Source organism: Rhamphochromis sp. 'chilingali' (assembly GCF_963969265.1).
Source record: "Rhamphochromis sp. 'chilingali' genome assembly, chromosome: 8".
NCBI classification, from domain to species: Eukaryota; Metazoa; Chordata; class Actinopteri; order Cichliformes; family Cichlidae; genus Rhamphochromis; species Rhamphochromis sp. 'chilingali'.
This window is the reverse complement of record NC_137935.1, coordinates 16,070,434-16,096,283: the sequence shown is the minus strand read 5'-3', so window position 1 is coordinate 16,096,283 and position 25,850 is coordinate 16,070,434. Positions and strand designations below refer to the sequence as shown.

At 40.0% G+C, this 25,850-nt stretch overlaps 2 protein-coding genes across 4 annotated transcripts; one reads left to right on the top strand and one right to left on the bottom strand.

Annotated features, from left to right (window-relative positions):
- The first annotated feature begins 1 nt into the window (after position 1).
- trim59 (tripartite motif containing 59) lies at positions 2-6,085 on the top strand. 2 transcript variants are annotated; one of them, XM_080888143.1, is made up of 6 exons: positions 2-303; positions 887-963; positions 3,032-3,336; positions 3,440-3,661; positions 3,753-3,962; positions 4,146-6,085. In XM_080888143.1, exons 3-6 carry the CDS (start codon positions 3,082-3,084, stop codon positions 4,746-4,748), a joined length of 1,290 nt encoding a protein of 429 aa, XP_080744269.1. In that variant the 5' UTR covers positions 2-303; positions 887-963; positions 3,032-3,081; the 3' UTR covers positions 4,749-6,085. The 2 variants fall into 2 exon arrangements, with proteins under 2 accessions (XP_080744269.1, XP_080744268.1); XM_080888142.1 differs by lacking the exon at positions 887-963.
- Positions 6,086-6,228: 143 nt separating this feature from the next.
- smc4 (structural maintenance of chromosomes 4) lies at positions 6,229-25,745 on the bottom strand. Of its 2 annotated transcripts, none has more exons than XM_080888140.1 (24): positions 25,479-25,745; positions 24,068-24,219; positions 22,876-23,066; positions 22,148-22,339; positions 20,947-21,123; positions 18,787-18,951; positions 18,273-18,400; positions 17,887-18,027; positions 17,239-17,389; positions 15,246-15,410; positions 14,935-15,168; positions 14,648-14,833; positions 14,397-14,558; positions 14,018-14,243; positions 13,816-13,892; positions 13,091-13,243; positions 12,798-12,924; positions 12,336-12,525; positions 9,116-9,260; positions 8,696-8,869; positions 8,242-8,424; positions 7,741-7,973; positions 6,613-6,796; positions 6,229-6,494 (listed from the first exon to the last, which is right to left on the bottom strand). In XM_080888140.1, exons 2-24 carry the CDS (start codon positions 24,207-24,209, stop codon positions 6,330-6,332), a joined length of 3,891 nt encoding a protein of 1,296 aa, XP_080744266.1. In that variant the 5' UTR covers positions 24,210-24,219; positions 25,479-25,745; the 3' UTR covers positions 6,229-6,329. The 2 variants fall into 2 exon arrangements, with proteins under 2 accessions (XP_080744266.1, XP_080744265.1); XM_080888139.1 differs by having other exon boundaries at positions 25,569-25,745.
- Positions 25,746-25,850: the final 105 nt, after the last annotated feature.

Sequence of the window (25,850 nt, the reverse complement as noted above, 5' to 3'; positions counted from 1 at the left end):
CGTGCGTGGTACGGAAATAGCGGCGCCTCTGGGTGCTTTCGGAAAAATGGATGACCGTGAAAAGGGGTTTTAAAAAATGCATAATTGCGAAAAAAATAGCTACCGCTTATAGTTATTTATTTGGGGTTTTTTACTCGCAGTCTTTACTATACGAGCATGCGCTCTAGAAGTCTAGCGCCTTTTCCCGTTTTCTTTCTTTCATCGCTAACAGGATTTGCGGGAGTGCACGTGAACGCAACACGCGTAGGAGCTGACAGGAAGTGAAAGCTCTGTTGTTGGACAGACGCTTTCTCCCAGCTGACGGTGAGTTTGGTCTTGTTTTTGTTTTGTTTCTTTTGAACAGGAGATTTCTACACGAAAAGTGGTGCTTAAGTTGTTAAAGTTGGTGGGGTTTCTTCTTTTTACGTCAAAACTAGAATCAGCAGATGAGGAAAACTGCTATTAAAGTAGTGACCGCAACTGCTGTGTGGCTAGCACAGTTAAAAAGTTGAAAACATTCGGGTAAAGAGCACATTTTAATAATGTACACTGTTTTTAACGTGTTACTACTTTTTCCACACACATTAAGAATGTAAAATATGACGCATGAGTGAAAACTGAACTGTAGCAGTCTCTGCCGCTACTTTACACCTCGGTGTAGATGGGTTTTAAAGTAATGCTTTTGGATGTACACTTCCATACATGGAGGAGACCACGTTTGGCTTGATGCCGATTCGCCGCGGGCAGCTGGACATCGGTCACCTGTTTGAATCTGGGCGCCAAATTGGCCCCAGTCAGACTCCGTGTATGGATCAGGTTATGTAGGGGACAGATGAACAGCGTGTCCTCACAACAAACTCTCTCTCTCTCGCTGTGTGTGTGTGTTGGACTGGGTGGGTGCTGGCAGAGGGCCTCCTATTGTCGCTGCGGTCCTGGCTGTAACAGGAGGAGAGAGCACACGAACACTACAATATAACCGATCCGGTAATAAGAGCTGAGCCCTTTTTTGGCTGTTCTCATGTTTTTCAGTGAATGATCAGCTCTTTCTCACATTGGTTAGATTTGAACGTGTTTATAGGATAAGTATACACCCAGATTACTTTATCAGGTAATCTGAGGCACTCTAACACAATGTTCAACTTTTTTTTTTTTTTTAATGTCAATAAATTATTTAACACTAAGACTGTAGTTAGGACTGTTTTATTAACCTGTGTCATCTCCAGTGACACTGCAGCAGTGTGGCAAACCCTTCTCAGTGATCTGAAAATGCATTCTGAGCTAGATCTTCAGGTAAAGGTTTTGGCTGGTTGCCTTTAGACCCACCAATAAAGGAATTGTCCCTAACCAGAGTGTTTTCATAGGTATTCTTATGAAATGCTAGCAGGGGAGACTGTTAGTATCAGTGCTGAGCTATCAGGCGAGGTAATAATGCCTTTTTAATATGATAGCCTAACTAAGGATCAATATGGGCGCTAAGAGAAGAACTGTGGGACTGTATCAGGGGGTCAGGAGTGGCATAGAAGTATGTGAGGTGTGTGGTAGGAGTGGCAGATGGCTTCAAAGTGGAGGTGGGATTATGTCCAGGATCTGCTCTGAGCCCCTTCTTGTTTGCAGTGGTGATGGTCAGGCTGACAGATCTCTGTGGATTGTGATGTTTGCAGACAACATTGTGATCTGTAGTGGGAGCATGGAGCAGGTAAGACAACCTCGGTGGAGGTGTTCTCTGGATAGAAGAAGAACGCAAGATATAACATGCGTATGAATGAGAGCTAGACAGGTGTAACAGTGAAGGTGGATGAGTTTACATACCTGGAATCAACCATCTAAAGTAACAGACTGTACAAAAGAGGTGGAGATGAGCGTTTGGTTGATGTTACGATGATATAGCAATGAGAATGAAAGGAAAAGTTTATGAGATGGTAGTGAGACCTGCTGTGATGGTTTGGAGACAGTGGCAGTGATTAAAAAGACAGCATTTGGAGGTGGCAGAGCTGAATATCCTCAGATTTTCATTACGAGGCACAGGATTAGAGATGAGCATATTTGTCACACTTGCATTTTTCAGATCATCAAACACATTTTCACATTTTAATATTAGACAAATATAACAAAGGTAAATGCAAAATGCAGTTTTTAAATAATGATTTCATTGATTAAGAGAGGAAAGGTTATCCAAACCTGCCTGGTCCTGTGTGAAAACCGAATTGCCCCTCTTGTTAAATCATGGATTAACTGTGATTAACCACATAGTTTGGAAAGCTATATTCAGTTTCACTAAACACACTCAGGCCTGATTACAGGCAGACTTGTTGAATCAAGAAATCCCGTAAAATTGAACATGAATGACGAAGTGAAGCAGACTAAAAGATCTCAAAAAGCAACACATGCCAAGAGCTAAAGAAACACCTGGGATACAAAGTCACTGACATATATCAGTCTAGAGTCAAAGGTTACAAAGCCATTTCTAGGGCTTTGGGACTCCAGCAAACCACAATGAGAGCCATTATCCACAACCCGGAACAGCGGTGAAGCTTCCCAGGAGTGACTGGCCTACCAAAATTACTCCGAGACCTCATCAACGACTCATCCAAGAGGTCACAAAAGAACCCAGAACAACATTAACAACATCTGTTCGTGACCTCAAGCTCTGAAGTGCACTTGGGTTCTGCAGCAGGACAATGATCCAAATCACACCAGCAATTTCACCTCTGAATGGCTAAAGAAAGGCAAAAATAAGGACTTTGAAGTGGCCTAGTCAAAGTCCTGAGCTGATTCCGATTTTCAAACGATTCATTCTCAAAATCCCTCCAATGTTGCTGAATTACAATAATTCTGCAAAGAAAAGTGGGCAGAAATTCCTCCACACCTGACACACCAGTTCTTGCTGGTAAAGGAGGCCCAACCAGTTATTCGGTTTTTCACACCAGCCTTGTAGGTTAATAACTCGATCCTCACAATAGATTTCAGTTTAAGTCTAAATTAAGCCCCATATTCACTAACACTTCATTTATTTCTCTAAACATGTGCAACAACTGTTTTTATATCCTGCCAGATTTCCTCTCCCCAAACCCTCACCCCTCCACCTGAGCGCCAGTCTCCATCATGGACAACCTAGAGGAGGACCTGACGTGCTCAGTGTGCTACTCTCTGTTCTCCGACCCACGAGTCCTGCCCTGTTCACACACTTTCTGCAAGACCTGCCTGGACAACCTCCTCCAGGTGTCGACTAACTACTCCATCTGGCGTCCGCTCCGCCTGCCGCTAAAATGCCCCAACTGTCGCAGTGTGGTGGAGCTGCCCCCTGCGGGTGTAGATGCTCTGCCCACCAACGTGTCTCTGCGGGCTATTGTCGAGAAAGTAGGAAAGAGTGACTGAGATGAAGTGTAACATGCAGTCAGAGCTTTTCTCTCTGTTTGTCTTCATTGGTCTCACATCTGTTTTGCCTGTGTGCCGTCCTCAGTATCAGATGGACAGTGAGCCGCGACCACCTTCCTGTCCGGAGCACCACAGGCAGCCTCTGAATATGTACTGTATCCAGGACCGGCAGCTAATCTGCGGGCTGTGCCTGACGGTGGGGCAGCACCACGGCCATCCCGTAGACGACCTGCAGGCAGCTTTTATCCGAGAAAAACTGACGCCGTCACAGCTTCTGAAAAGGCTCTCTGAGGAGAGATGGGCACAGGTGGAGATGACTCTCAATTTTGCAACACTCAAAAGTTCCCCAGTTATTAAAGTTTAGTTTACATGTAAATGAATCTTCTCTCCTCTGCCAGGTGTGTGAGCTGGGGGAACAGCTGGAGCAGGAGAAGGCCTGCTGTGAGGGTGTGGTGAGGCAGGACCGACAGGAAGTCAACCAGTTTTTTCAAACACTGGAGGTGGTGCTGGCCGGGAAGAGGCAAGCCTGCCTGGACGCTCTAGATAAAGCTGGAGCTGAGGTGTCGCGCGCGTATGACCCTCTCATCCACCAAGTAAAGGAGCTACAGGTGTGTACATACACCAGAACTATAAAACCAGTCATCAGACAGAATTATTTAATCTAAAATAAATCTGGAAAGCAGAAGCAGAAAAGGTTTGTTATTTTTAGTCAGTTTTTTTCCAATCATATTATTTTCTGTTTTTGCTCCTGTGGCATGAACCTGAACCAATAACAGTCCTGTTTCCTGCAGGAAGAACAGCTGGATCTGGTGTCCTTGGGTTCGTCAGTAGAGGATGAAGACTCGCCCCTGGTCTTCTTGGAGAAGGTGCATTTGTTCAGAGAGCGGGTGGAGGAGTTCATTAAAACCCCTCTGCCCTCTGTGATGACCCTGTCCGTCACTCCGCGGGCAGCAGAGTACCTCCAGCAGCACTGGCCTGTCGTGACCATTGGGAGCTTGGAGGAGGCACCTGTTCCTAAGGTGCGCTGCTGTGCCAGATGTGGCGGTGCTGGGAGTGAAGCTGGAGGGGGTCGCTCCAGCAGAGGGGTTCAGGACGTGTGGGGTGAGCTACAACCTACTACGTCGGTGGTGCTGCTGGGGCTGCTGCTGCTGCTGGCGGTGCTGTGGGTGAACCCGGTCGGAGGGGCGTCACTCGGCTTCTCCCTCATGTCTCGGCTCAGCCACTTGGTCCACAGCCTGAGCAGCGAACTCATCACCTGCGTGTGGGACACAGTGGGGAGGGCATATACCGCGGCGGGGGTGGCTGTAGATAGATGGAGTTCACAGCTCTCTGCGGTGGGTGTTAGGGTGTTTGAGCACCTGGCTGCCTTATTTAAAACTCTGACGTCTCGATAAGAACGGCCAAGCAGGTTCAGAAAACCTTTAAATGTGTTTAGATTTTTTTTTAAGTCTCACTTCCCTGTTAGTGTAGAGACGGAAAGAATCCACCCTAAAACAGTTTGTAAACAGCTGCTACTCGCGATTTTACGTTCCCGTTTTGTTTAACAAAACGAGAGCCACAATGGTGAATTAGATTTTGCTGACGTCTGCACAGCGAGGGTTTGGGACAGTGACCTTTTTCATGAATAGGAAAACTTGAGGTCCTTCTAAACAATAACAAAAAGTCAGCCAATAGATGCAAAGACTGAACAAAAAACATTAAGATTCATTAGAAATGCCTTAACCACAAGTATACCTTTAGTCACACTCAAAAGGTTACATGTATGTTTTCTCTAATGTGATTGTTCTGCACAAACATTTCAAAAGCTTCCTGTAACCTTCTGTAGGTGCACTTTGTGTAGCTTTATATCCTTTTTCCTCTATTATTGTGTTATTGATTTTGCTCTTCTTTGGACGCATGTTACTCTAAATAATGTTCAGAACATCAAACACTAATCCATCTTGAACCGTTCGGTCATTCTCTGTCCAGTCTTGCTATGGGACATTTCAGTAGCTTTTCTGCAGTTTCTATACATGGGACACAAGTGCAGCAGGCTACACGTAGAAGCCCTCACATGGAGCGATTTACAGTGACTGGTGCAGTATGTGAAATTTAGAGCCTGGTGAGTGGAAGCAGACACTCATTGGACCTGAGTTAAAGCCACCACAGATCATGTTGCAGTGATGCCGAGCGCCTCCCTGACTGTGCCTTTAGCCATCATGCCTTCAGCTCGCCTCGCTTAATAGCTTTACAGTAATTCCACCAGGACCAATACATCGTTCCCAGGACAGAGCTTACCTTAAAAAAAGAAAAAAAAGAAAAACAAAGAGCCCCTAAAATGCTGCCCTGATTTACAGTCAACTTTTAAAAGTTGTTACTTTATTTTACTCAGTTCAGCTCTTTACTGAGTATCCAGCAGATATCTGTGCAGTGATGCAGACTCTGCACAGGCATGATACAAACCAGGATTTTATATGCTGCTGAAATCAGACTGAACTAATAGTCACACCTGTTGTAGTGTTTGTACTTTTATAAACTTCAGCTCATGTATTGAAAATAAATTTAAATACTTGTGTCGTGCTCAGTTTTTCCAAAGGTGAGATGAAACATTTTGTGCTGCAATGAGAACGATTACTAAGTGAGCTCCCTTTAATGAGCCAGTAGTGTCAAATATATCTGCAGTTTAAGTTGTAAAGGGAAAAGCTTGCTAAGGTATAATCAAACTCCCTACATCGTTGGCTGAACCAGCAAAACTCCAGTATCACTGTAAAGACATTTAACTACACATTTAATATAAAAAGGATTTAATTTTAATAGTACATCTCAGATTTTACACAGACAGCTGCTGTAACAAATGCAAAACATTTGTCAGCACATGAGAAAACTTTCTTTAAAAAAAAAAAAAAAAAAAAAAATAGCAGCATTTCATCATAAAGAACACAATATTTACATGATGTGTGAAAGGTAAAGTAAAAGAGCAAACAGGGTTCTTGGGTTTAGGCAGTGATGGCGTCGTGCTCTTTAAAGACGATGGTCTTTGGGTTGATTCCCACACTCTTGGTGGTGTTGTTAGTTTTGTAGATGCCGATGAGACGATCAGCGATCTCGAACATGTTGTTCCTCAGGGAAATGATGATGAACTGTGCGTTCTTTGTTTGCTCCTGAAAGAAAAATATATTTCCTTTAGTTTTACACCACCTTGCTGCTTTTTAAAGTACCACTACTACTCAAAAGGGTGAATGTTTGAGGCATTAACAGAATCAACCGCTCCATACTCACATAAATGTAACAGGCCACAATGGAGACGTTCTTGAAATCAAGGGCAGCATCAATCTCGTCCATGAAATAGAGTGGTGTGGGCTTATAGTGGTGTAGCGCAAACACCAGAGCCAAGGAGCTGAGGGTCTTTTCTCCTCCCGACAGGTTAAAGATCTTCTTCCAGCTTTTCTTGGGAGGACGAACACTTTAAAAAAAAAAAAAAAAAAAAAGTTTGTCTAGCAAATGCATCATCACCCAAAAAAAACAAAACAAAAAAATACTCATGTTTCGACTGTGTGAGATCTTAGAAAGACGCTATGTCATTCATCTCCAGAAATTGAACACACTCCATATTTTAATCTGCCTTCATGCACAGCCTGAACCTGCTCTCAGTGCTCGAGCTCACACATTCCAGCAAATGCTGCTTAACACAGTCCAACAGCTGTGTGCAGCTGTAACTGTGCTATTTTAAACTTCATGAGTAAAAGTACATCACATGCTTACACCTGACCATGTGCAGGTCAGGGCATTAGTGATGTGTGTTGTTCAGTACTGTTACTTGTTTTTAACAACAGTATCCTTCATTTGAGTCCCGTAAATGTTAAAAGGAAGATTTGGGATCAGTTTTAATAATAGAAGAAAACAGACGTACACTAAAAGAACAGTTTCACTGTGCTTGGCAGAAAGTTCAGAACATTTTAGGAAGAGGTCAGAGTGACGTAAGAAAAAAAAAAAAATCATAAAGCCAGTTCTACAAAATCTGAGGAACATAATTATAATGAAATGAATTAATCTCAGACTTTTAAATGCCAAAAAGATAACAGCATTTGGAAAAAGGCAAATAATAAATTATTTTTATCCCTCTAATGTGAAAGACAAACTAGATCTCTCAAAAGGTCAGAGCTTTTTTTTGTGTTAAAGAATTTAGATTTTTACAATAAGTCTGCCTGAACATTTGTTTAATTCGAAGCAGGTAGGATTTAGTTTGGTTGTTAGTTTATTTGGATTGTTGGGATGTAAACAAGTGTTTGGTTTTTCTATCAGATGTCCTCGACATTAATGAAAAAACTGAATTGATTCAAAAGCAAGCGATGAAATCTCTGCACTGATGAACCTCACAGTGATCACCTACAGTCACTCATGCTTTACCTGAACATGATGCCCTCAGAGAAGGGGTCCAAACTGTCCACGAGCTCCAGCTCTGCATCACCACCCAGTGTAAGCATCTGGTAGTTTTCCTTCAGCTTGTTTGTGATCATGTTGAATCCAGTCATGAACTCATTGAGGCGCTGTTTGCGCAGGTCCTCGTAGCCACGTTTGAATTTGTCCCTCTCTGTAGTGATCTCATCAAGCTGGGCGACACGCTGCAAGTAAAGCTCCTCCTGAGAACACGAACACGCAGATTGAAATTAAAATTAGGCTGTGAGCTCATTTCCGTTTTGATAAATTCTAAACAGAGCTGCTTAAAATAAAGCTATAAATGGACCAAGAGAGTACCACTAAACATGCTCCACACATTGGCTGAACCAGCATTAGATGAGCCAACAGATCCAGAAAAAACAAAATAAAACAGCAGTATTAACAACAGTCACTGAGTTTCAGCAACAGCGAGTTGTTAGGTAGCAGGCTGCCTGTCACGCCTGTGCATACCTTCTTCTTGTACTCTGCGATGGCCCCGAGGTTGGGCTTCATCTGAGCACACTGGGTCTCTAATGTGATCATCTTGTTGATAATGATGTTGGGATCTGAGATTTCATCGAGTTCAGCCGGAGTGAGCACAGGGAGTTCCTCTGCTGGCTTGTCCTCGATGGTATGAAGGGACAGCTTGGAGGCCTGTGGAATAGAAACAATAGTTTTTACTATTTTACACCATCATCCTGTAGAGCAAGCAAAGATACAAATCAAAGGGCCTCAGATATGATTAAAGCATTCACAATTAGAAAATGAAAAAAAAGTATCAATATAAAACAAAGTGGGTCTGATATCACTGGACTATTTTTGTCCCTTGCTTTAAGTTTGCTGAGTAAATCTTCATTAATGTTATTGTTACAAGAATAAAACTATAGTAGTACATCAATTCACAGCAACACCTTTCCTCTCCCACCTCTTTCTGCCAGTGTTTGATTTTGTTATTTTGTTCGGTAATGGTGGCCTCGATCTGCTCGATGCGGAGCCGGACGCCTAGGGACTCCTCCTGCAGAGCGTGCTCCTGCTGCTGCAGCGCCTTTATCTCCTTCAGCACCCCCTGATACTGCTCCTGCACATCTGGCAATGCAGCCTGGAAGAAACAGAAAAAAAAACAACTAACATCAGCCCTTCACACGTTAATTTTTTTTTCTTACAAAGTGCAAGTGGGACAGCAAGGTTTTAAAACAACTTGCTAAAAATGTAAAATCCTTCTGAGAAAAAAAAATCAGTGCAAAAAAAAAAAAAAAAAAACACAAAAAAAACAAACAAACAAACAAACTTTTTTTTCCTCCTGTGAAGAAATATAAAACAACCAAAGTGGATGAAAAGTTCCAACCTCAGCCTCCTGACAGTCTTTCATGATCTCTCCAGCCTCGTCTTCCAGTTTCTTCAGCTGTTCTGTGAGTTCAGCTATTGACTTCTCATTCTCCTCCAGCTCACGCTGCACACAAGCCACACTCTCCTCAAACTTCTTCAGGTTGCTACAGAGGAAACGGCAACAGTCAGAGTTGGTGACAGACACATGATATTAGAAAGATTACTGCTGATGATCAGTAGTGGATCAAAAACATTACAGAATGACTGCTGAAGAGCTAATATATGTGTCTACACAAGGATCTTACTCTAACCCAGGCCATCATCCTGCCTGCACAGGAGGCCAGCTGTAAATTGAGCAATGTTATAGCAGCAGCTTCATCCGTCTACACTGGATGCGTTAAGACAACTGAAGTAAAGGTCAGCGCCATTCTGGGAACAATTCAAAGCCTGAAACACAACTGAACGTATGTGCATATAAATATCAAACAAATCAAATAAATCGTGAAGCACAAAAAACAAACAAAAAACACCCCACTGAGTACACAAACTGACACAACCAAAGTAATTTAACATTTTATCCACATCATCTCTCTCCTTATCAGTTTGTCATCAACAGTATTTAAAAAAAAACTTAATAAAAAAAATTGTGTATTATAGGGCTGCCACAAACGATTATTTTGATAGTCGACTAGTCACCGATTATTTTTGCGATTAGTCGACTAATCAGATCATCATCCATTAGACGTAAAACTACAGCTTATTGCACCAGCAGCATCTGCTCTTATATAACTATCATTAGCTTACAGCTTTAAGTGTTTAAGGTCTGTGCTAACTAAAAATAAAGACAAGATGATAGTTTATTAAATTTTAATGAAATTTGCAGATTGTTTCGGTGAAGTTTAATAAACTCCTTGCTATCTAAAATATAACAGGACACTGGAGTATATTCTGGAGCATCTCACACTTCTGATAATCAGCTGTCTGCTTGACGTTTATTCAGCTGTGTAAAAACTATAACTTTAATCTCAGACAAACTGATTTACTCAGGAACAAATAAAATACTAAAAAAAAAAAAAAAAGCCAAACAATAACATTTTAAGTTATCTAAGTGACTCATATATATTTAACCTGAGTAGCGAAAGACGGCGGTGGGTTTGAAAACGATTTGCGGGGAGTCCGGTGTTCTCACGGCGCTAGTGAGCCTAGCCCCCGGCTCGCTAACGAGCTAGTGGGTAACAGATGTCTCCGAAAACGTCGGAGCGCTTTTGAAAATATGTGGTGTCCTGATAAACTGAGCAGATATTTGAGGTTTACACAGCTACATTCTCGCCTGAAAATATGTTAAACGTTTATTTGGTGACCCAGAAAGAATAATAAGAGTAACATTAAAACTAACTAGCTGCCGCCATTGTTGGAAACTGCGCTGGGCCGCGCTATGAATTCTGGGACACAGCTGCTTCTTCTTCTTCTTCTTCTTCGGGGTTTAACGGTAGCTGACATCCTTGTACATGCAATGCTGCCATCTTCTGTTTCAGTCCGTTATTACACTCTTAAATCCTGCCACTTATTCCTGCGTCTTTTGTGATCGTACAAAGTTTCAAACGACGCGTCGACTATTAAATCAGTCGTCGACGATTTTGATAGTCGACGTAATCGTGACTAGTCGACAAATCGTGGCAGCCCTAGTGTATTAGTTATTGTCTGGTAATGAACTACTGTCAGACAAAACACTTGTCTGACAACTCGTTTTAAAAGGCAAATATATATCCCAGGTGTCCTACCTGACTATTCTTTTTGTGCCGTGAGGGTTAAAAAAAAAAAAAAAAAAAAAAGAACAAAAGTGATTTGACACGGCTCATAAATACTACTTGTTAAAACAAAAGTAATCCCTGCACTGCTGCACTCTGAGGCCGTCATTCACATTAATATGGCGCGTCTGTACAGTCAAATCTCATACTTTGCATATTACAGAGTGAAATTCAAGGTTAGAAACTTGGCTCGGATCTTAGAATAAAATCTACTGTGGTTAGATGCAGTGCTACCCAAACACAGATTCACTTAAACTGCAGTCACAACGGCTTCTAAAAGATTAAAATCTCTTTCATACACAAAGTGTGTAACTGTGGTGGTAGGTTCATTTGTCTAAGTAAATGTTTTTGGCTTTCAGACCTGCTTCCGTGTGTCAGTTCATAAGCTCCCACTTTGTTCGTAATCGACTCAACAGCTTGTCATGCCAGACAAACCACATCACACACAGACCAAGTGTGTGTTTTTGCTACAGCGCGCTGCCAGGCTGTCCTGCCTACATGATCAATCTTAATGTTCCAGCCACAGACACCAAAGACTAGACACCCAACACACTCACCACTGCCACAACACTGATTAATTCAAAGAAACCAATGACAACAACAGGAGACAGGAATTTAGTGACAGAAACCCAATGCTACTTACATGTGATATTAGTATTGAATAGTCGTAAGAAAAAAAGAACAAAGGAAAAACAAACAGTATAGGGTGTCCCCTCTTTAGATAAAAGGGAGAGATACCTGCTCTTTCATTACAAAATAAACTACTCTGAGAAAAAAAACAAAAAAAAAAACAAACAAACATTCCCCAGTCTCTCAGAAGGAGCTGATTCAATACAAAAACTTCCATGAAGCCATGCAAAAAAACAAAACAAAAACACTTTTATACTATGAAAGTTACGCTGCGTAACTTTCATAGTCCATCAGGCGGCATTTTGGTAAAATTTTGGTGGCAGCCTTCAGCCCCCAAAATGTCATGTGGCCATCTGTGGTACTTATGAAGTCACAGAGGCTCAAAAAGTGCCAAAATTTCAACCCATTCCTGTGTATTCTGCACACTCCTAACTCTGAAAATTTTCACTATTTATTATAATAATGTTTCTGTAAAAATAAATAAATAAATAAATAAAACCACCTGATTTTGAGGGGCTTGGGTGGGAGGTACTGAATGACTTTTCATGGAATCAACCATCTGTCCAGCTGCATGGATAATTCAGAATATTCCTGCATATTGTAATATTACTGAGGGGCATGATACCAGGTACAGATAACTTTTATGTTCTTTGTATAATTTAACCTGTTATGTACGAGCAGAGACTCATACACATGTCAGAATTATAAATAACAGGCTTCACAGTGATTTCACCAGTAGCCACTCGTCTACGATCAGTGGATGCACATGTAAATGAGTTTAAACAAGCATAATTTCCTCACCGGCCAGCTGTCTTTATGGCCACTTGGGCTTTGGTTATGGTAGAGGAGCACTCATCTAGCTCCTTGTTGATCTTGTCAAGCTTGTCCTGCTGAGCTTTAAGCTTGTGGCTGTTGATGTCTACAATCAGATTGTGGAGCCTTTTCACCTCATTTTCCACCTTCCCAGCCTTACTGGATGCTGCCTCGTAGTCTGATTGAACAAAAAGGAACAGCATATAGGAGAAAAACAAAAAACAAGACAAAGATATTTGTATTAATAGATTTAGAAGGATTCAAGAATTAAATTCATGTACACACAAAAGCTAATCTGGTTATTAAGAGCAATAATGTGACAAGATTTTTTTAAAACAAAATTACACTACCAAGTGATTATATATTTTTTTAAACATCTCAAGAGAGTGAACATTACCATATTTAAATGATTAACAACAGTATTTCTCTTTAGTGTTTACAGGACATTACCTTGTTTGAAGGCCTCCAGGCTCTTTTCCATCTGTTTCTGTTTGGCCTTGTCTGGGGCAGCTGCCAGCACATTGGCTTCAAGTTCCTTGATCTGAAGTTTCAAGTGAGTCTCTTGGTCAGCTAAACTCTGAGAGAAGCAAAGAAAAAGAAATAATTCAGATTTGCAAACAAAAAATGTTTTAATCAGTCAAAACTGTCCTATTTGATGGCTTACTAATAGCAGGGGTTATTAATTAGATCAAAAACACAGCCAAATGAGTGTGAGAGGAGCAGAATGAATGAAAATTATGTACAGTCATGCTGTTGGTGTATTTTTCCAAGGTGTTCTTCATGTCCCGGAGCTGTGGCCGCAGGCGCTGGATGTTCTCTTCTAGCTGCAGCTTTCTCTCTTGGCATCCCTGCAGCTTCGACACTTTCTCATTTAGCTTGCTCTCCATGCGGTCAAGCTGCAGAAAACAAATGAAAATCATCATGTCCTATACACAAATGCCTAGCTGTGATTATGTTTTCTACTATCCATCACTCCTGGGAAATGTGTATAAAGTAAAATCTCATGGCAAGAATTATTATTTTAAAAGTTCACATCACTCATGTGGATTAAGGAATAGTTATTCACTCTGAAAGGAGACCTTTCAGAGTGAATAACTAAGAACTCCAAGCTCCTGTCTTGAAGTTTTGGTTTGCAATAAACACTAAACAGACAGTCCGACAGATACAGTAGTCTGGTGACTAAAAATGGACTCAAAGATAATGTTTCACTTTAATGACCAGTTAGTTCGAAACCAAGAGAGAGTTTCACACACTTTTAAATGTTTATTGAATTCTCACATTGCATTTTGTGGTGCCCATTATTATTGATACTTGTGCAACTAGTACTGAGAAGCTTAGGCACCATCTGCTCTCATAGTCCAGATGTATCTGTGGACCATTTGGTTGCAGAGGCAAAGATCATGTATGTGTATGCTATGTTCAATTAAAATACAAGTTGTATTAAACATTATAGCTTCAAACAATTTACCTCCACCTGGGAGACTTCAGTGCCAATAGAAGAGCCCATTCTGCCCTTCATGACTCTTCCTCCTCCAGTCATGGTTCCTGTGAAACATTGGAAAATTATTCAAGCTTTTTAAAAAATTTAACCAAATGATCTAATTGAGAGGGTCATAAGTATATATATTTTTTATTGCGAGCAAGATAGACAGAAAAGATAAATCACCCACCCGCCATCTCTATTATCTCTCCCTTCAGGGTGACCACTCTCCAGCGTTTGTCTTTTTGGTAGGCTATCCTTGTGGCCTGCTCCAAGTTTTGGGCCACCAGCGTGTCCCTCAGGGCAAAGTAGAAAGCTGGTCGCACACTGTCATCGTTCACTCGCACCATGTCAAAAAGACGAGGGCTGTCTTCTGGGGTGCGAATGGAAGCCATGCTCTTCTCCCATACTTTCATCTGTGCAAAGGAAGTTTAGATGAATGAGAAGGAGCAGCAAGATATGGAGGCCATCTGAAGGCACAATATTTCACAAAAAATATAACTAAAGTCGTTAAGACTTAAAAAATTATATTTCGCCTGACTGAAGTTCTTTAAATCCTTCATATTTACCTTGTCAAGACCAATGAAGGTAGCAACCCCAATGTTCTGTTCTTTTAGGAATGTGACGCATTTCTGAGCCGTGTCAATGGTATCAACTACAATGTTGTCTAGAGCACCACAGCTAGATGAAATGGCCACATCATACTTCTCATCTATGGCTCCCAGATCTCCCTACAGGCATAAATATATTTAGAATCATTAATCAATAGAAACAAGCGAAGGAAAGTTGTTGAGTTCTGCAATTTTTGTATTTTCTTTACCAATCGTCCATAGATGCCGGGGATTCTGCCACTTTTCTTCTGCTGCATGAGGGCATCCAGGACTTTTCCACGACTGCGGTTCGAGGACAGGGAGCTCTTGGCTTCATCTACTTTCTGCCTCAATTCCCTCACCACCTCCCTTGTCTCATTATCAGTCTTCATCAGTTGCTCCAACTCTTCCTCATCCTGCAGAGAAACAGAAGGCAAAAACTCAAAACACATGATGGCTGTAACACAAATTATCCACAAAATGTTATCTAACTGACAGTGCTGATGTTTGGTTCTACCTTCTTTAGCTCCCGTTCTCTTTCAGGTATTTTGACCTCCAGGTCTTTGATGGCGGCACGGCGCTCCCGCAGTGTGTCAGAGGTCGTCTGCAGTGTCTGCTTGGCTGTGTTGAGCTGTGTCAGAGCTGTGTTGTGGCGGCTAAGGTAGATGTCAAGCTCCGACTGAGCGAGGTCCATACGAGAACGGGTCTCATTTACAGCCTTGTTGAGCTCCATGAGCTCCTTTTCTTTTTTCTGGATTATACAAGAAGATTGTTTTAAAAACAAAGTTTCAGTGAGCACACAACAAAAACCATGATGTATACAGATACCTCTTTGTCCTGCTGCAAGCCGCTGGTCTCTTCCTTCAAACTCTCCATCACATCTTTAAGTTTTTCTTCTTCTTTCACCTTCTGCTGCTCCAGTTCTTCTTTGCGAGCTGTTGCCTCAGAGATGGCCTTTTCACTGCTGGCTGGTATACCACGCACTTCCTCCAGCTGAAAGATGAGCCAGACAGGACAATGTGCAAAAGCATATGAAATGTGTCCAACTCCAAAATCTAAGCAACAGTTGCTAGATTCCCTCCCTCCAGGTTAACTTGACAACATCAGTAGTAAACACTTCTACCACCCACCGAGAAACAGCCGTTTACTTCCTAAATTAGAAAAGATGAAACAAGAGAAGAGTGTGGGAGATAGGAGGTGCAAGTTTGTTGTTTTGGGTTTTTTGACAGCGACAGTTACAAAGAAACTGTGCTACGCATCCAGACACAGGCCAAAACACACAACTGTAATCAACTATAAACACATATTCAGGACTGAGCAAGCTCTGGTTAAGACTGGCACAACAATCTGCCACTTGGCAGGGCTGAAACAAGCCAAGGAGTGGTGCGTGTGTATAGTCTATGTTTTGTAGGGTTAACTGCGGGTGAAATGTGAATGTAGCTGCTGGGAGCGTTACACAAGCCAGGCCATAGTTGACTACCATACAGCAGAACACTGCTCCCCAGAGGTCTGCCTGCCTCTGCCCAGCTCCCCCTCTGACCAAGATGTTTCCAGAGCACAGCCATTGTAGGTGGAGCAGATTGGCTTTTAGAGCAGAGGTAAATGAGAATATTCTGACAGTCATGAGACAACTCTTGGTTACTGTTAAAAAAAAAACAAAAAACTCTTAAGTTCGTGTTTAAGCGACAAAAAAACGTGAGTCTAAGAGACAGGACGACCGAGAACTGTGAAACAGAGCACACACACTATCAACTTGTGCTACTTCGCAGCCCCCTAGTGGCTACTTTAAGACAGCTAGCCCTTCCGGACTCATATAGGGCTTTATTTTTTTCCTGTGAATAATGTCAGTTAATTTATAAAAATACAGAAACTTGACTTTACCCAAAGAAAGAAGACACACACACACACACACACACACACACACACACACACACATACATATATATAAAATTAAAGCAAAGCCCCTATACACACTTGGATACAAAATTATCTTTCAGTATCATATGGCATTTGTGCTTCAGACTAAAAATGTGTCAGCAACATTCAAACACTTGTGTACTAAGTTTCAATATAGAAAGTTTTGCTTTGTGTTGCTATGGCTGTCATACATCCTCTGCCAGCAGTCAGACCTCACTTTGTTCTGTTCACACAAATATGTATCATCCTTAAAAGATGACAGAAAAAAAACAAAAAAGAAACCAAAAAAAAAACCCCATAAAAATAAAAGAAATTATTAAAATATACAAACTAAGGCTAGTTTTATATTTTGCATTTAGTATGATTGGTAATCACTCTGTAAGCCCAAGTTTAAAACAACACTGCTGACAACTGTAAAACATGAAGCCGTGTGTACTCGGTGGAAAACTTCTCAGCCTACAAATGATTTTAGTAAATGAAACACTGAACAAAAATGCTAAAATGTAGTTTCTGTCATATATTTATTTTAAGTAAGTTGCTGTAAAAGGGTTACAAACATTTTTTTCCTCTCTCTGCTTCAAAACTGTAGCCATGGTGTTTATTGACAAGCAAAAGAAAATTTATTTTTAGTGCCCACGTTTCTGTCTTGGCCTTCATACAAATTAAATACAGTAACTCATAGGGTAACCATGCCACTGGTTACTTTGTGTAACCTTGTATTTGCAGATGGATTTGTATGCTAAATATCAATTAAATAAAAAAAGGGACAAAACTACACCATACTGACAGATTGTGTGTCTGTACCTCTGAATCACATGTGAATGCCCACTGTGATTATCAGAGTGGCTCTAATTACTCTGAAACAATTGTGTAAAAGTTGTCTGCAATTTAAAGTCCAACACACCTTTTCTTTGTCCTTCTCCAGCTGCTTCTGCAGTTTCTTGTTCTTGCTCTTTGAGTGTTTAATCTTCTCACGCACTTCAACATCCTGCAAATCCAGCTGGGTGAACTTCTCCTTCTGGGTTTCAATGTACTTGTTGAGCTTATTTTGTTTCCTGGTGGAGGAATAGCTTTTTTACTGGGTACATTCAAGTCCATCTACTGAAATATTATATAAACTGAAAAAATATACAAAATACATACATTAAGCGCATGTATATGTATGTATGTATGTATGTATGTATGTATATAAAAAATACAGTATACTTATTATTAATGTTCTTCCAGTTTTCAGTTCCTGCACATTATTTTAGAGATGATTTGTCAGTTTAAAAATTATCTATGGTCACCAACCCAAAAATTATGAGAATTATTGCATATATAAATTTCAAGCACATACGCTTCTTTGTGTAAACATTTTTGTGTGTGTAAATAAATTAGACCCATGTTTGTTACACTTGATACACCTTCCAGATAAGAGATGCTTAAGCAACCAAGAAAAATAAATAAATAAAACAAACAAATACAAAATGTTACTAAGTCATAAAAAAACTGAGTAATGTGGTAAAAGTTATATTGGTTAACAGAAGGAGAAGAAATGCAAATGCCTCACTTTTCCACATTTTTGAGTTCTTGGTTCATTTTCTCCATCTCTTCTGATAACTTGGCATTTTTCTCAGTGAGCTCCTTTGTGTCCTCCGAGATCTTTTGCTTTTCCTGCTCTTTATCAACCACACGTTTCTGCAGATCATGACTAATGACAAAGAGAAAACAGAGAGAGGGAGAAGGAAAAAAAGAGGGGAAAAAAGTCTGATAAAACTTTATCATTTACATGGAAAGCAAAAGACTATGATGTTTGACAGCAGAGAAGCATGCCCAGCTGTTCTTTTGAGTATTTGAAATGGAGAAGTCTTTTCTGTACAACTGCTGGGTCTGCATTTTTATATTATTGATGAAATTTTTCCATGTACAAAACAGAGGTGGTATTGGTGTACTCACATGTAATACTGACAGAGCTGACACTTGTGTTTGAAGATGTCATTTTCCAGGGTGAGGAACTCCACAGCTTTATTCTTTTCTCCCTCCAAAGCATTCTTCTCTTTTTCCACCATCTTTACTCTGTTTAGCTTAGGTAAACAAAATAACAGTATTTTATGTCTGGTGATAAAACTTAGTTACTTGCATAGTATAAAAAAAAATTAAAAAAAATCAAATAACAACTTTAAGAAAAAAAAAGATAAAAAGCTTGTCAACATGGTAACACAGTACAATCAACAAAAAATAATTTTCAATAAAACCCAATTATTAAATCTACTGTATGCTTCATAGTTTCCTGTCAGTGCATCATTTTCATCTCAGACATGTGTACTGAAAGTACCCCAAAACATACACACACATAAGAAAGCCTCATGAGCCTCAGACTACTGAATAGATGCTCAACAATTGTAGTCCATACACAGGAAGGAAAGTTGGTTAGCTAAACTGTGTGAACAGACAGTATTTGAGTTGTCACCTTCTCTCCCCTCTGCTCATTGAGTAGCTCAATGCGGCGAGCCAGAGTTTGGATGGGTTCCTTGAGACGGCAGGAGCCAATAATGTCCTCCAGGTACTCCAGCATGCCCTCATCATGCTCTGTCTGACCTTTAGGCTTCATCATGGCAATCTGCTCCACCTCACCCTAGGCAAAGTCCACAACAGCACATTGGCAAAAATACTGCTTGCACCCATTCACAGAAAGCCAAAATGAAAATGGGTAATAATAATAATTTGTAAAAAAATAAAAAAAAATCTTATTTTTAAATTATCCACATGTTTAACCATTAGGGTGTGGCCAGCTGAACTTATGGCTCTAAACTTGACTTAACACTAGTTTGCCACACACACACACACACACACATACACAAATCCTGTGCAAAATAATAATAATAATTTTTTAAGTTACAAATCATGAGTATTTTTTTACTACCTTTACTCAAAGAAGCTGAAAACAAAGAGTGTAATTAAAATTCAACTACTTAACTGACTAAAAAAATAAAATAAAAAATAAAAACAGATGAAATCTGTTAAATGATTAATTTCTGTAATCACATGCTTAACACGCTTCAGAAATACTAGTGCTAAAATAAAAACATTGCCTCACAGCAATCACCGCACATTAAAAGATGCAAAATTTATCATATCCAAATTTAAGGTGGTTGAAAAACAAATGCTGGTGTAAACATGCAAATTCTGATTTCGGGTAACTACACCAGTTACATTTTCACATTACTGTACATGTACTACTTGGCCCAAAGTTAGGGACAACTCTACAGTATAATTATATTTGTCAGAACATGTGTTCATTTTTATTTATTTATCTTAAATAGGCTGGCTAGAAAAATATTGCCAGGTAAGAAATTTCAAGTCAAACAAAAAATAGATCTAGTTGTAGTAAAAACAAACCAAGTCTCAAATTGGGCTTTTATTTATGTCTAGGGTGGGGAAAAAAGCAGCTCATATATTACTTTTTATGTATGAAAGAAAGGAGAAGCCAGTTAGAGGAAGGAGGGGGAAATCCCACGTCATCCTCTGCTCTGACCAGTGCACAAAATAGACAGCTTTCCCTTTGCCAGAGGCCTGGAAAAGTGACCTTGGAAAACAAACTCAAGCCTCTTCCCATAGTCATGCAGCCATATCACTGACAAGAGACATAGGAGTGTAGAAATGGACATGCACACATAAATACAAAAATATCGAGCAGAGCAGGTTTAAGTGTTCACCTGAAACTATCCCATTAAAAAAAAAACTTAATGGATAAATAAAACTGCGAAAACAATTTTTTTTTTTAAATCAGCTATTCTGCTTTACTCAGTTGTAATCCTACATGTCTCTGAGTTCATCAGTAACAACAGGCAATAATAATAAGAAGAGAAGTAGAAGTATAACAAGTGAAATGATTTAAAAGTCAGAGCAACACAGAGCTAAATAAAATATAAATAAAAACGTAAAATTATGCAAATAAAATAATAAAAAAATATTCAGGACTGCATTCCATTCACAGTTGAGGTAAATTGAAATAAATACATTAAAAAAACTAAACAAACAACATGTTGAACCAATAATAAAGCCATGGTAATGAAGGGTGTTTGATCCAGCCACACTGAAGCAGCACTGCTAATATTGGGGTTGGGGTCTATTCTCACACGCCAATATTTACGTGCTGCTAAAGCGTGGCAGGTACATGGGAAAGGGAGGGCGGGGGCTAACCTGTCCCCACTGGTGGGTCAGCCTCAAAGATTCCCCCCACAAGAAAATCTTAGTGACTTATCCAACTACAGCCACTCACATGCCGGTCCAAGTGTGGATAAAACTGTATCTTTTCCTTAAAATCCTAAAGCAGCAAATTATGGTTCGCACCTTTTCCACATTGTTTCAAACCATGATGCGCTGCTATAGTAGTCTAAGGGCTGGCAGAGGGCACATCTATTTTCCAAATCCAGTGCAACAGGTTATTCCCAAAGACAGTCATGGTTTAAGTTATATGAAACACTTTGACTCAAAGTGGACTAAGACATGGGTAGAGAACAGAGAGCAGGAAATCTTACAAAATGGGATGGTCACAGCAGGGGGAAAAAACTAAACTAAAACAAAAAGCAAAGCTAGAACTGGAAGAGGAAATTGCATAAAAAATTACCTGTAAGATCAGAAATCTGTTGTGGTCTAGGTCAATACCATGGCTTCGCAGTAAGGCACCCACTTCTTTGAATGTGGCTTTCTTGCCATTGATATGGTAGGCTGAGGAATTGTCTTTGTTGGCAGTCCTGGAAACGTAGAACTTGCTGTTGGGGATGACTTCGTAGTCATCTCCTTGCTGATGGGGGAGGGGCAGAGGACAGAGAGCAGCTTAGAAGAGCAGTTAAGAAGAAATTCAAACAGCTCCACACAGCAAATTGCAATATTTATAACATTTATAACACTAACAAATACATTAGGATGGCTAGGGCAAAAAACACACTACATTAAAAACAAAATAAGAAAAAATGGCTTCTTTAAAAAGTATATAAAGCTGGCCAGAGTAACATGCAAATACACCCTATACATACTGGAGTGTATAGAGTGCAACATATGAAGAGAATTAAAACAGTTTATTAGATAAAATAATGACAGTGAAAATACAGCATAAAACAGAAAATTAAGTACTTTTAGAAGAAAGTTTAAAACTTTTTGTTTATACTACTTCTGATTTTTTGTTTTTGTTTTAGATAATAGTTTAAAGCTGATATAGCACACAAAATTTGACCATCAGTTTAAAAACTTGATTTAAATTTACTTGGAGCTAATGAAGCAAAGAGAAAGGCTCAGACACATTTATGAGTACACAAGGCAAAACACTTTCTCACACCCCCTGTGGCAGATCAAATATAGAAACGTGTTTAATTCTTTGAACTACAGTTCAGTCGTTTTTCAATGTAATCTGTCATCTTATCCACCCTACTGAAGTTCTCTCTCAATACAAAAGCCACTTTTTTTTTTTTTTACTTTTCACAGTACAGTTAAATGAGTAGAGGCTAATTACTGAACTGCAATTAAAAAAAAATATTTAAAAATAGAGGGATCAACTCTAGCACAATATGAACTGACTATGGCATGTGTGGGTGTTAGCTGTAACTTTCATGTCTGATTTGAGTCTTTGTTTAGTCACTGTTGTGATCACTATGCAGCAATATTATACAGAGAACAGAAAAAAAAATATTTTTTTAATTCAACAAACACCACTATCCTTCAGAAAATATTTCTTCTCATCTTTCTGCATTTGGGCTACCCATTTATTAATTCAGAGTGAGTGCAGCATGCATATGTGTGACAGAGAGATAGATATATATACACATATATACCTTATCAATAATCTTTTGAAAGTGCACCTCCACGGTACAGCTTTGCACATCTTTGTGTTGATCAGAGCTGTGAATCAGCACTGAGAGCTTTTTCGACCTGATCTTTTGAGCTCTGTATCCAAACACAAAGAGCATTGAGTCTATCACATTGGACTTCCCACTTCCATTTGGACCAATGATGCAGGAAAAGCGCTAAGAAAAAGGTAGAGAAAATAGAAAAAAATAAAATAAAATCAATAATGTAAAAACAGAGTATATCCTGTAGAGTTAAACAGTAACATTTTATTTCAGCAAGACTGCAAATTTGAATGTATTCCATGGGAGTGTAGTTAAAGTTGTTTTTAACATAGATAAATTATTTAGTAACAAAGAAACAGGAAAAGGTATGAAGAGAAAGTTTACAGAAACTCATAATTTTCAAGAGAAGTTAGCACCCCACTAGATCACTACCTCTTGTGAGATACTCACTAAATCAAAATGGAGTCTGACTTTTTCCACTTTGATTTTATTTAAGGCAATGATGCTAAAATATAGCAGAATAAATTATTCTGTGACATGTTCTCTTTTCTACTACACGAGGCAAAAATCTATGGGTTTTTATCATATGAAATTAAACGGGAAAAAAATAAATTAAGAGTGGGATACACAACAAGTGATGTTAAATCTGTGACACATCAGAAGAGTATTTCCCAGGCAGGGATTACATGTGTAACCATGTTTGGTCGTACCTTGTGAAAAGGCCCCAGAATCTGCTCGCCTGCATATGATTTAAAGTTTCGATTAACTAAATGTGTTATCATCAGGCGAGGGGCGCCCGGTTCATTGGTCATTGCTGGGGGCGGAGGTGGAGGGATGCTACCGACAATCTCCTCCAAACTTCTATTATCAACGGTCTCGGTACCTTCCCCGTGAGACGAATCTGTGGCACACAAAAAGTACAACTTTTATTCTTCTGTTCGAGTCGTTTCAGGTGGGGGGGGAGACAGTTGTACGTGGGGGAGGGGTAGAGAAGCATACTCGCGCACGCACACACACAAAAAAAAAACAAAACAAACAAACAAAACACACGCACCAAGTTACAAGAGCAGTCAAAGTACGACTCCAGAAAGAAAAGTTGACAGGCGTTATTTTCCTTTGTTCTGCAAACAAGAGCCAACCCCAAAAAAGAAAGAGACCATGGCCGCTTATGAACGAACCCACATTATAATCCAAACGCTCTCCACCAGAAGCGTTTGTACGTACTCAGATGCGCCACATTGTCGATGACAAATAACTAAAGTGGAAATCTCAGCCATCAGCGTCACATTTTCACTCATGCCTGTCTGTGCTCAAACAGAAACAGGAAAACTGGTGTTTTGTGATAATAATGTGTAACGCAGAAACGATTATGTTGCCATCACACAAAGCCACAACGACCTGTCCAAAATCTATTGTGCTCACATAAGCATAAACAAGCCAAGATGTCGATGTTTGTCAATTAAAACCTCGCAGCCAGACACTCAGTGAAGCATTTCAACATATTCTACAAAATACAGACATCACCCACTGCTTATGTGCATCTTATAGGGTTCGCATACAAATCAGTAAATATCAAGCTTACAAGAATTAAGTCAAACACCGCTCTGATCTACTACACAAAGCACCTCATTTTTCGAAATAAATTACCTCGTCTGCTGAGAAGATTCGGGGAAGAAGTACACTCGGCGTTATCAAAATCATCTCCAAAATCATTTTATTGATGACTGGCACTTTAGTCAAAAATATATCAGCCATTCTAACTCCGTGTTGTTTAAGCAAGAAGAGAAAAAAAAGCTTTACAGCTGTGCCAATTGGCCCCTACCAATACAGCAATACACGCAAAGGCTTTGACTGAACAACTTATTTAGATTCACAGACACCAAAACACCCTTTGTTACTTGCCAGTTTTCGGCGGTGCCTCCTCTTGGCCATTGGAGTTAGTTTCTTGAGGGGGTACATCTAGCTCGTCTTCGGAGTCAGACTGCGACCCTTTCCCTCTTGGCTTGGCGGAGGCAGTTGAGCTCTTTGCAGTTTTAGATGGCATGACTTGAAATCTGAAGGGGTCATTGGTAAAAAGGGAATATCCATGAGTGGTTTTTGTGCCTGTCAATCTCTCAACTCCACTTTTAGTCGGTTACACGCAGCTTCTCTGTCAGCCTCTAATCATTACCACAGTCAGATCCTATTGACGCCCAGCTAACTGTTAATCGGTATATTTTGCATATCTTAACATTGCTGTTACAACAATGAGTCCAGCATAACACGAGTTACTCCTGCTGAAAACGTTAAAATGAGATAGCACCAATCCGATGACTGCACAGAATCATAATCTATTTCAAGTTTAAAATTAAGCATCATTTGTCTTTAAAATAATTAAAATAATAATCCCATCCTTTCACAGAACAATTCTAGTAGACATCTATATCACGCATTTTATTTTGCCTCGCGAACCTAGGCGGTAAATAACGCAGCAAAAATAAGGTTAACGTCACAGCAAGTGAAAAACGACTCAGTTAATGTGCAAATAGCCTAATTATTTTCCTCCTTAGCTCTCTTATCCTAGCCTGCGTTACACAGCCGCTGCTAATGTGGCTGAAGTTGGTGGTGAAGACCCAACGTCCTAAATTGATCGAGGTTTCAAACCGACACTAATATTAACTTTCATCCCCACAACGTTTTTGTTGGGGCGGAGGCGTAGACGAGCCAACCTAACTCGCTAGGTAATTGGTACGCACATTCAAACAACTAATGCAACGTTACCCGTGTTAGCATAACGTTATAATTACATTCACGTTTGCCAAATAAGTAACTTGGCAATGGCAGCGCAAACTCTGCCACGCTGTTTTTACTTGCTAACGTTACCGTTAAGTTAGCTGTACTACTACTACTTCTGCTAAGTGATTGGCTAACTATATGAAATGAAATATCGCTGCGACGCTAAAGCTAACATAGTGGCTAACTTAAACTATAAAAGGTATGAGTTGCTGGGCTCTATAAAGTCAAATGCAGTGTCGGCATAAACGTAACGCAAATCCTATCCAACGTCAACGTGTTATCTGATATGAAAGAAGTTGTTAACCCTAGTATTAAAGTTAAACGAGTAAATACATTAGAGCCCGCCGGTTATGAGCTATTTGCAATGCGAGCATTACTTTAACGAGTCGGAAATGTCGCTATTAGGAGTGAGTGTCACTGTGGGTTTAATATAAGTTAAGACGAAACGTGATTAGGTCTCATTATTTCTCTTAGAATGTGTAATAATGGTCTGCTCGCTTTCAATCAGAAGCTAACGTTAAACCTTAGTTTAACTTGCCGTTACTGTTAAGTCCCTCTTCAAACGTAATACATTTCAGCAAGTAGACGGAACCCAGTCGTTACTTTCCGCTAAAATACTTCCATGTACCTTCCACAGTATAACCACGATCTGTCAAGAGTCTTCCTTTCAGACCACAGTCGCTATTACGCAAAAAATAATCGTCAATCCAAAGTTTGGCAAATATAATCCAAAAAATTTACTCCCGTGTCACTCCGACTCGCTCTCCTTAGTTGACAACTCAAACTTGTAAATGGCGCCTAAACCTCGCTGTCGAACCAAATTCGTTACAAACTGACGCAAGGCACCATGGAACGTTCAAAGGGCGGGGGTGGGGGGACGAAATTCAAAAAAGGGGACGAAGCCAACTCC

Excerpts from the sequence above, each read along its gene's own strand:
- trim59 (XM_080888142.1), top strand. The coding sequence starts at position 3,082 with ATGGACAACCTAGAGGAGGACCTGACGTGCTCAGTGTGCTACTCTCTG. Across the intron at positions 3,337-3,439 it reads TGCGGGCTATTGTCGAGAAA|TATCAGATGGACAGTGAGCC; the intron begins GTAGGAAAGAGT and ends TGCCGTCCTCAG. Across the intron at positions 3,963-4,145 it reads ACCAAGTAAAGGAGCTACAG|GAAGAACAGCTGGATCTGGT; the intron begins GTGTGTACATAC and ends TGTTTCCTGCAG.
- smc4 (XM_080888140.1), bottom strand. The coding sequence starts at position 24,209 with ATGCCATCTAAAACTGCAAAGAGCTCAACTGCCTCCGCCAAGCCAAGA. Across the intron at positions 22,340-22,875 it reads TTCTGGGGCCTTTTCACAAG|CGCTTTTCCTGCATCATTGG; the intron begins GTACGACCAAAC and ends CCTTTTTCTTAG. Across the intron at positions 12,526-12,797 it reads CCTGGAGGCCTTCAAACAAG|ACTACGAGGCAGCATCCAGT; the intron begins GTAATGTCCTGT and ends TTGTTCAATCAG.